Source organism: Solanum tuberosum, unplaced genomic scaffold (genome assembly GCF_000226075.1).
Source record: "Solanum tuberosum cultivar DM 1-3 516 R44 unplaced genomic scaffold, SolTub_3.0 scf00519, whole genome shotgun sequence".
NCBI classification, from domain to species: Eukaryota; Viridiplantae; Streptophyta; class Magnoliopsida; order Solanales; family Solanaceae; genus Solanum; species Solanum tuberosum.
In genome coordinates, this window is record NW_006239445.1 from 263646 (window position 1) to 274244 (window position 10599).

Below are 10599 nucleotides of genomic sequence, written 5' to 3' on the forward strand. Positions count from 1 at the left end.
AGGGGGTGTTAGAGTCCCATATTGGTTGGGGAATGGACTGGTGTTTTGCTTATATGGACTTAGGCAGTTCTCCCTTCATGAGCTAACTTTTGGAGTTGAGTTAGACCATGTACCATATCTTTACAATGGGTTATTTGGCTTAAATGAGAAGTCCTCCCTTCATGAGCTAACTTTAAGTGATCACATTTCTGGTGAGACAGAGAGGTTGGGGTTTTTCAGCAGGGTCGATGGTAGCAGGTCCTTTTATTTTAAGAGGTCTGCATGCTTGTGATGACTTAGACCATGCTTTCCCTATCTATTCTGGATTTGATAGCTGCAATTATTAATTTTGGAACCTCCAACTTTGGTGGTCTTGCATTGTAGGTGTATGCAAACAGCCGTTGGAGTTTTTGGTGGAGAAGATTCCACAGATGGAATAGATGTTCCTCCACTCATGGTAACAGATGCAGGAGACAGTAACCATCCAGCAATTTCAAGTTCAAATTGCCCTCCCTTCATTGCAGTGGAGGGTTGTCGTGAACACTTGGTAATGTCATCCTAAAATTACCTGACATAAGACTTATCAATCTTCTTTATCCTTTTCCTGTCTTTATATTTGTTTCCTCTCATCTTTTGTTTCATGCAGATGAATGAATCTAATTATTTCACGAGTGTTTCCTCCTAAAATTTACCTCCCTTCCATGATTGTTTTCCTTCTCTCATGTTGATTTAAGTTTGTGTACTTCCTTTGTGAAGACCTGATTTATTTTTTGGTCTCTCTCTTTTATTTTTGCATACACTGTTTCTAATCTTGGATGTAATCTTTTTTCTTTAAGTTCTGAAAATTTTGATTTGATGCCTAGAGATTGCAAACAGGAGTACCATTTATTGGCAGGAAAAACATAACTCCTTTGCTTCTATTTTCTTTCTTTAGCATGCCAATCTTTCTTTGGTAGGTAGAGGAGCTTGGGATGCAGAATGACTCTGTTTATGCTGTTCTTTGGTCTTGACAAAAATCTGATATGTCTAGAGACTAGAAATAACAAATTGTTTAGAAAGCATTTTCTTATAATAGGCTTCACCAAGAATTGATAAAACTCGTGTTTCTGTTGTGCATTTTGGAAACATATATGCAATTTTGTCATAGTGTTGATTCATCTGTAATAATGCACATCAATTATGTGAAATGATTTTAACAACTTGAAGCTTTTGAGTCATCTCTTGGGGTGAGAATCCTCTGTGGTATGTTGCTAATTGTTACTGAAAACTTGTATTGACTTGGTGCTGCCTTTTCTTTTAGGGGTGTAGTTCCTTGTAAAACATCTTGATAAGCTTGGTATCATTGGTTGACAGCTTATATTCTTCTTTTCTTTTGTTCACATTGTTGTGATCCTTTTCATTTGGTATTTACTCTAGAACTTTGTTGGCATGCATGAGTCCCTGATTAAGTAGAACAAGATTGAAGAATATTTTGTAACTCAATAACGATGTTAATAGTTGGATTAATATGCTAATCATATTTCGTCATGTTCATGCTTACCCCTTAGTTTTGTGACAACTAAGTACAGAAAAGGAACTACCTGAAGTCTATCCAGTAATAATTGATGCGAAATAAGGGAAAGCCCATTGGGCTTTCTTGCATATACATGGATTGACATTTGGTGAGGATGTGACATGGTCATTCTCTTGAATTACTTTCAACAACTAAGTGGCTTGTTTCTCTTATGTTCCACTTAGTCTTTGACCTCTGTTCCATTTGGGCTGAATTTTAAATAGAATGTTATACTATTAGGTGGAGAAGTCTTTTAACTACTGGTTTGAAATTTGATTATAAGTGTAATAGTTTGTTCGTAAGATGTCAACTAAAGTTTAGAATGATCAAAGTGATTTCTTATATTAGTTAAAAATGTTGAAGGGGGAAATCTTTTCCATTTAAGGAAGAGGTCAGCTCTTATGGGGATGGACCAAAAAGCTAAGGCTCGGTATTATTGGGACGAAGGGAGGTTATCATAAAAGAACAGTAGAAACTCACTTTTCTAATGTTAGCATACACGAAGTTTATTTGTTTTATGTGTTGCGAAATGCAGGGAGTTCACTGGTGTGATAAGAGGAGAAGCATTAGCGAATACAAGCCTCTATTTCCTGCAATTGACTTTTCCTTGGCAAGTACTTTGGTTCTATTAAATTGGAAAATACTTAGCTAGCTTTAGTTTTTTGGTATGATTTGCCTGCTAGAACATACTTAAAGAGTTTTCTCATTGAACAAGGTTCACCTTGATTTTCCCAGATTGAATCTGATGATGATGTTCTCTGGGAGGCTGATGTTAGAGAGAAAATTGAAGATGTTGCTTCTAGAGGAATAGCGTTCTTTAAGTGGTAAGTGCAGATGTATCAGAAAGAATGCAAAATCGATCTAATGATCTTCAGATGTTTGTGTCCATGTTTGAGTTTTATTACAAATGTAAGTGAACAAGAAAATGAAGTGAGGGAGGCAGTATGTCCAGTAATTCAACTACCTGGGAGTAGTTTCACTAATGCTGTTAACATTCAGTAACATCATGCCTAGGTCAGTTAGAGTTGAGAGGGTTTTCTGTAACCGGTTATTGATGCTGGTCAAGCTTGCTTTGAATTTATTGGTTGCTCACTTCTGTGTTAACTCCTTTCTTTGGCTTCTTGATGTCATATAGTTTGATAGGTTACGCCAGTATCAATGAGTTTCTCTTGAATAAGATAACAATAATTTTCTCTCGAGTAAGGCTTTAGGAAAATTGATCTACAAGAAGTGTTACTGTTAAATCAAGGTTCCTGAAACAGATTCCAATGTCTTGGTTGCCATCATATTATCCCCCTAACTAATTTATTGTGATACCTACAGGTTGTGGACACGGAAGGAGAAGGAGATTGCAATTGTTACGCATAGTGGATTATTGACTCATACACTTGCTAAATTTGGTGATGATTGTCATCCAGATGTGAAGAGTGAGATATGTAGGCGGTAAGTTCTCAACTTGATGGTGAACCAATATGCTGGAAATTGGTTTGATCACATTCTAACTCCAACTGTTGAACTAACACCAAATAACCCAAATACATGATAGATGCCTGATGGAACTCTAAACTACTATTGCCTACAAATGACAAATATAGGGAAGTACATATAAGAACTGAACTTAACTTCACGTTTATCTCTCTGTGTCTGCCTTATGCATCCAGATATAAAAGGACCATCTTTCTACTAATCGACGCCTCTGTCTCGCAAGGACATGTAGCAAGTCATAGAATGTGGTTGTTAATCAATTTTGTCTTATTGACTATCGCAGTTATCTTCATTTCCTTCCTGTAGATTTATATGGATCAGCATCATTTCCTCCCACCTAACCCTTTTCTGTGACTTTCTTTCTTGGATGTTTAAAGAGAAGTAGAATACAAACATGAATATATTTCTTTGAGGTTTCTGATTTTCTCTGAAATAACTCGAGTTTCATCTGGTGGCTCAATAGAAAAGTGAAAAGATGTGTCTATTTTTTCATCTGGGATTTTGATTTTCCTTATAATAGCTCAAGTTTCAACCGTCATTTCAGATTTTGATCGGACAGTTAAAATTATGTGTGCAGTTGACCCTCTCCATTTATCGATACAGTACATTGTTTCAGCATTTTCCTTGTGATGAATTACTATACTGAAAGGTGGTGACCACTTTAATCTTTTTTTTTGTTCTCATATCATTTGCAGATTTCAGAACTGCGAACTTCGAACCATGGTTCTTGTTGACAGAAGGTTTGCGTCTCTAAAACCTATTTGAGCGAATCTATGACCATATGTTTTGATTGCTGCTGAATTTGCTACCGTGCAGCATGGTAGGGTCGGATTCTTCAGCAACTGATTATCTAGGAAAAAATCCAAGTGGAGAAGATGCGCCAAGTGACGTTACATGTACTACTCCAGATGGATTGCCAAACTGATGATATTCCAAGCAGTGGCAATAAAAAATGTTCGAGTTTGGGTTGCATTTACGATTCTTTCAAAGTTATGTTTTAGATCATCTCATTTGGAGCACTTTGTGGTTGACTCCGAATTTTATCAGATTCTTGAAGAAAGTATACCAAGGCAAATTTAGTTGTCTGAAGGTACAAGCAACTGCTTCGATGCCTTACAATTATCAGCAAGTATTTGTCCAAATCACATTTCATACACATACAATATAAGGTATGTTTTTACGATTGATTACTACCGGGGTTTCGAACTTTCAGGTAGTTATGTCTCCAGCTGCCGTCTGGTGGAGGTTTGTACTCTGTCCATTTTGTGATTCATCCAGTACGTTTACTCTTTTCATTTTTAACCTTTATACTATAGTCATTCCAGACGGCAAGCATGTAAAACTATTTCCTTGTATGTTAGTTAATAATGTGAATTTTATCAGTCTTTTCAAAATAATCGTTTAAAATCTCATTCGACTGTAGTACTAGCAAGGTAAGACTAGACTGCGTACACCAGACTATGTCAAATTAATTGAAAATATGGAATCAATTATATCTTAAATGAAAGTTAGTCATCCCTTTCTTGAAAGCAATAATATCATTGGTACGTTTTCCTGTCTAATCTTTAGATGAGGATTTGTCTAGTTATTAGCTAGCACACTTGCAAACAAAATAAGTGGCTCAGGATGCAACATCATTTTAATGCTGAAAATTCTTAACATTCGAATTAAATCAACCCCTTTTTTATAATTTCCTAATCCTGGACCCCTCTTTCATACACAAACAAAAAATGAAAAAAATAATTCGATCAAATCAATCAGCTAGCTTGTTTCTTTGCAAGAAATTAGCTTAATGTGCAACTCTCATTTGAATATTTGCTACTACCTTGAGATCTTACACCCAAAATTTTGCTATGACTATCATGCCTTCCTACTCATAGGGGCTTGGCACTTTCCCAATGGTCTGGTGTAGGTCGTGCTCTTAAGCATCATCTAGTTTCTGGTTAGTAGGGATGCAATGGGGAAGGGCAGGACGAAGGCAGGGCGGGTTGAGTTTAACTGCAAAATTTTAAGCTGCCTGCTCCGTCCTGCATAACAATTTTTGTTATTTTCAACCTGTCTCGCATAAATCCGCTCCGCATGAACTGGCCCTGCATAAATTGATTAATATTTTCCTTTTCTAGGTAAGTTTAATACTAAAAATAAAATTCATAAAAACAAATTGATTTTTTCATTTAAGTTATATTAATTTACTAGATAATGACTTGAATTTTTATTTTTTTTAAATGTCTATTGAGAAGCATGTAAGAAATTGTATTAGTTTTGATTGAATCATTTTCATTTACTATATTGAATATCTTAGAAACTTCAAAGAAATATCTTAATAGATAATGCTCTATCACTCTTATAACATGTAAAATATTAAAATTAAGTTTGAACCCGAAAAAAATATTCGCAAGCCTGCAACCCACCCCATCTGCATTAGTTTCTAAAAAACCCACTTCAACCCGCCCCACATCCCTCCCCACCCAACATAACCTTAAACCCACATCATCCAGCATAGCCTTAAACTCATCCCGCCTCGCCCCATTTTCATCCCTAGTTTCCGGGCTAGTTTATTCGGGAGGTATCTAATTGATTAAGTACCTCAATATGGTGTATCTTCTAGGCATATACTACACACAAATATAAAAATAAAATGTTCTTGGGGACTTGATTGATGTGGACGCAATTAAGCAAGGTTCAATTCTTAGTTGTGTTAGTTAACCAACTCTTAAAGCATCAGACATATCATAGGTTATAAATCAAATTGACATCCCTTTTGATCTTTTTAAAAAATATAATATTAAGGTCTGCCTATAAACTCATTGCAATTGAAGGTGCATTATTTCATCGATCAAGTGACGTTGATAAAGACATCATTTTGATTCTAATCAATTCAAATCATCCAACTTGCATAAATAAATTAAATAGAAAGCAACGCAAAGAGGGAAGTCCCTTTCTTTGTTGAAAAACATTGAAATCAAGAAAAAACGTAATTTTTTTAGATAATAATTATTAGTTGTTGGCCATCTGATAAATTACTCCCTTTATTACCAATCTTTATATACGCAGGCTTCTCTTCAGACATACATAAGACGCTATAGGTCATACACCAAAATATTAATTATGATAATATATGAACATGATGAATATTTAAGCAGATCATACACCAATTTCCAACTGCTTTAATATTTAAAAATTTGTACTAACAAGAAGCAGACAACCCCAAGTTTTGTACAACCCTCCGAACTACGTTAAAAAAAAAGTATCACAAGACGATAAAAAGGATTTGTCAATGCGTAAAATAATAACACTAGCTACTTGTAATAAGTTAGTCCATTCTGATCATCTTGCTATAATTTCTAACTATGGTAGCAACGCGTTTCTATCTACTATGTCTGTACCTGATTAAGGATATATATGTCTATATATAATATTAACCTCTTTAATAAAAAAATATAATAAAATTGTAACCTAACTCAATTAGTCATAAAAAAAAATAAAAAAAATAAAAAGGAAGAAACATCTTCATAATTAGTCTCACAATTGAAACATTTTGATAAGTCACAATGAGGTCCCACCATGAAAACGAAAAATACAATGCATAGTGTATCCAATATGGCACCATCATCATCATCATCCATTACCGAATTTTTCAAATTATCAACTCTGCTTGAACTTGCTCATATTATCGACTTCACATTTAAATAAAGTATAAAATTATCGAATGTCAATCAAAAATAATTCTCTTATCTCAATAAAAATAAGATTACATATATCTTATCCTCCTCAGACTCATCTGCAAAATTACACGAAATTAGTTATATTTCGTTGTTGTTGGTATCTAACCTCTATTTTCTATAGTATTATTAATTATTATTGCAAGGATAAATAAATTATCTTTGTATAAATCCAATCAATAAGAAAATAATCAAATTATATCCAGAGATTAAAAGACAAGTGTCCCTTATATTTGCTGCTGCATCACCAAGCTTCACCCCCCCGTACGTTTTGCTCCAATTTGTCTATTACTTTAGTTTTCTCTATGACCCTACTAAAATCCACCATAGATTAATTACTATTTAATTCTTTTTAGTTAATTAAAATTTTCGAAAACTCCAAAAAAAAAAATTGTCTTAAATGTAACGTTATAAATATGGAGTATCTTAGACTAACTTTGAAAATTAGTAATTTTGTGATATATTTCTTTAATGATTCTTAGTGTAGCATAACGGTTATTAAAGTAGATAACTTTGAAAACAAAAGGAATCGAATCTAATAATGCATATGTTAGGCTAAAAAATAAATATATGTTAGGTTAATTCCACTATTTGTCTAGATTGAATAATGACACCTCGTGATTGTACTAACGAAAATTTAATTCCAAAAACTTAAACGAAGGCTCAAGTTAGATCTAATAGTACCATTTCTATAAATCTATTGCTTTTTGTATTTCAATTGATTTGTCTGAGATTGATCTGACACGAAATTTTTTTTAATAATTTTTTTTTAAAGATTTTATAAAAATACGAAGAATATATTAAAATATTTTTTAATTTTATGATCTTAAATATGTTAATTAAAAAATTATAAAAAAAGAAGAAGAGAAAGACTTTTAAATAAATAAAATAAATAAGATAAACAAATTGAAAACATAAAAAGATACTCACAAATTAAAGGGTTAGAAATTGATCCTCGCAAACAAAGCAAGTGTTTTATATAGCTAATCGATTGAGTTATTAATGGCATGTTTGGCCAAAAATCTTTTTTGCTTTCCTTAACAAACTTGTATAGTCTTGCATGGTGCAACTTGTCACTCCTATTTTTTTTTATAATAAAAAATAAATTTGAAAGAAGTACAAAAAAATTCCTTAATAAAATATTACTATCATAAACAATCTTTCTATTTTACATAAATAATAATAAAATGTGTATATTTTGTCATTCTCATACTCCACTACAATTATATTTGAATGTATTATTATTAAGTTAAAGGGTAAAAAATATACTAAAAGTATCCCACATAAATGAGTTTCATATGTGAACTATTAAGAGTATGAATAACTTATCTGAATTATTACCAAATGATTAGCAAAAAATACCTAGACATTGCTTAGGCCAAAGAATTGCTTCTAGGTGTATTTGTTCATAAAATCTTCGTCCACTTGACATATATAATAACTTGATTCGTTAACATATTAATTTTTTAAATACATTTTAAATTGACTTCTATAAAAACTTTCTTTCAAATAAAAAATATCGAGGTCATGCTACTACACAAGATATCTAAGCACGTTTATTTATAAAATCTTCGTCTACCTAATATATATTACGGCTCTATTTGTTAACACATAAATTATTTTTTTTACTGTATTTTAAAATTAATTCTTTAAATTTTCTTTTAAGTCGAAGATATCAATGCCATGAGACCAGACCACGGCTACCTTCTTTTTCCAACAAATACTAATACCACGTGGACCCACCTGAACACTTCAACTCAGTAAAATAAAATCCAGCCTCTCTTATTTCTCTGCCCTGTTTTTCTACCTTAATACTCTGCTTCTTCAACTTCCCATGGCTTCTCTAAATTCCTCCATTTCTTTGTAACACTACCAAAGAAAAACCTCAAATTCTCAAAAATTATCAATCCATGGAGAACTACTCTTATTCTTCATACCCAGATTCTGTTAATTCATCCCCACGTTCCCGCGAAATCGACTGCGAAAACGCTTCATGGGATGATCAACCACCTTCTTCAAATTCAAATTACAAGGTCAAATTCATGTGCAGTTATGGTGGTAAAATACTACCGAGACCCCATGATAATCAGCTCGCTTATGTCGCCGGTGAAACTAAAATTCTCTCTGTTGATCGGAATATCAGATTTTCGAATCTTGTTGCTAAGCTTTCGTTGATTTCTGATTGTGATGTTTGCTTTAAGTATCAATTACCTGGTGAAGACCTTGATGCTTTGATTTCAGTAACTAATGATGAAGATTTAGAGCATATGATGCTTGAATATGATCGTCTTTATAGGGGTCCTGCTAAACCGGCGAGGCTCCGGTTGTTTTTATTTCCGTTGAGTACTCCGGCGACGAGTACTTTTGGTTCTACTGACTCGAAAACTGAGAGTCAGTGGTTTGTTGATGCTTTGAATTCTGTTCAGTTGCAAAATTTGGATGTGAATTCACCGACGGCTGTTTCGTCGGCACCGGCGCCGGCGAATAATCCGGATTTTCTGTTTGGGTTGGATAAAGGGCAAGTTCAACAACAACAACCTCCACCGGTGAAGCTACAAGACCCAACTCCACCACCGCCGGTGCCGGAGGTTTTTGTTAAGGATTTTGCTGGTTCCGATACTGGATCGGAAGATCGGCATATCATCGGAGAAAATGTTATCTCGCCGGCGGATTATCAGAGACAGATTCATGAAATGCAGAGGCTGCAGCAGCATATTTCTAATCAAGAACAAGCTATGTATAACAGGAAGATTGAGGAATCTATTCCGCGAATGTATCCCGGAGAATACTACCAGCAAAAAGCTCCGCCGCCGCAACAGACGGCGGTGCCGGTGACGAATTCGGCCAGTTTTTGGCAGGAACGTCATATGACTACTGGACCATACCCTGCATCATCAGTGCAAACTGAACAGCCTGTATATATAGTTCAAACGCCCGCCGGAGTTTATCAAACTCCGGCTATGCGACCGGTGACCAACCAAATGGGTGGTCAGGCTTATTACGGCATGCAGCGCGTGATGCCGGAGGTTTACCGGGAACAGCCGATGTACGGCGGAGTTCCACCACAACCAACAATTCAACAGCAGCAAATGGGAGGAGCTTACACGTCGGAAAATATGGGGATGGTGCGGCCACACGCGCCGCCAGAGCCAACATATACACAAGTTGGGTATGACAGTGTAGGGAGACAGGTGTATTATACTGCACCGGCGGGTGTTATGCAACAGCAAATGCAGCATCCAGCAGTGGCAGGTTGGCTAACATCAATTAACAATTGTGTGTTACATTAGCAAGTGTTTAATTTCTTAAACTTAGTTTAGATTTGTGTTTAATCAAACATTAATCACTTGCATATCCCAATCCCACGAAAACATTACACAAAACATTTCCAAAATCACATAATCCTATTTTCACTTAATTAAAAATTTAATTTAAAAGCATGAAAGACATTAACGATAAACATCAAGGCTTGCCAATAATTCTACCATCTGGATTCAACGCGCCACCACTCTGCCTCCCATCCCCCGCCGCTGCAGCGGCGGGGGATGGGAGGCAGAGTGGTGGCGCGTTGAATCCAGATGGTAGAATTATTGGCAAGCCTTGATGTTTATCGTTAATGTCTTTCATGCTTTTAAATTAAATTTTTAATTAAGTGAAAATAGGATTATGTGATTTTGGAAATGTTTTGTGTAATGTTTTCGTGGGATTGGGATATGCAAGTGATTAATGTTTGATTAAACACAAATCTAAACTAAGTTTAAGAAATTAAACACTTGCTAATGTAACACACAATTGTTAATTGATGTTACATGAACACAGACATCCTAAAAAACATAAGTATGCCATGATGTAAACAATAAC

At 34.7% G+C, this 10599-nt stretch overlaps 2 protein-coding genes across 5 annotated transcripts in view; both read left to right on the forward strand.

Moving 5' to 3' along the window:
- LOC102597832 (phosphoglycerate mutase-like protein 1) overlaps positions 1-4410 on the forward strand; it is an 8696-nt gene extending 4286 nt beyond the window's left edge. For 3 of the 4 annotated variants that reach the window (XM_006364914.2, XM_015304231.1, XM_006364915.2), the window contains 6 exons: positions 364-526; positions 2067-2141; positions 2267-2355; positions 2855-2974; positions 3712-3756; positions 3833-4406. In XM_006364914.2, the coding sequence (XP_006364976.1) occupies positions 364-526; positions 2067-2141; positions 2267-2355; positions 2855-2974; positions 3712-3756; positions 3833-3941 (601 nt within the window). In that variant the 3' untranslated portion in view covers positions 3942-4406. Of the gene's footprint in view, positions 1-363; positions 527-2066; positions 2142-2266; positions 2356-2854; positions 2975-3711; positions 3757-3832 lie in introns of all 4 variants that reach the window. The other variant, XR_368731.2, reaches the window with a different exon arrangement.
- Positions 4411-8409: 3999 nt separating this feature from the next.
- On the forward strand, positions 8410-10342 carry LOC102601916 (uncharacterized). The gene is made up of 2 exons (XM_006364926.2): positions 8410-9990; positions 10206-10342. The coding sequence occupies exons 1-2, from the start codon at positions 8649-8651 to the stop codon at positions 10340-10342; spliced, it is 1479 nt and encodes a 492-aa protein (XP_006364988.1). The 5' UTR covers positions 8410-8648.
- The last annotated feature ends 257 nt before the right edge of the window (positions 10343-10599 follow it).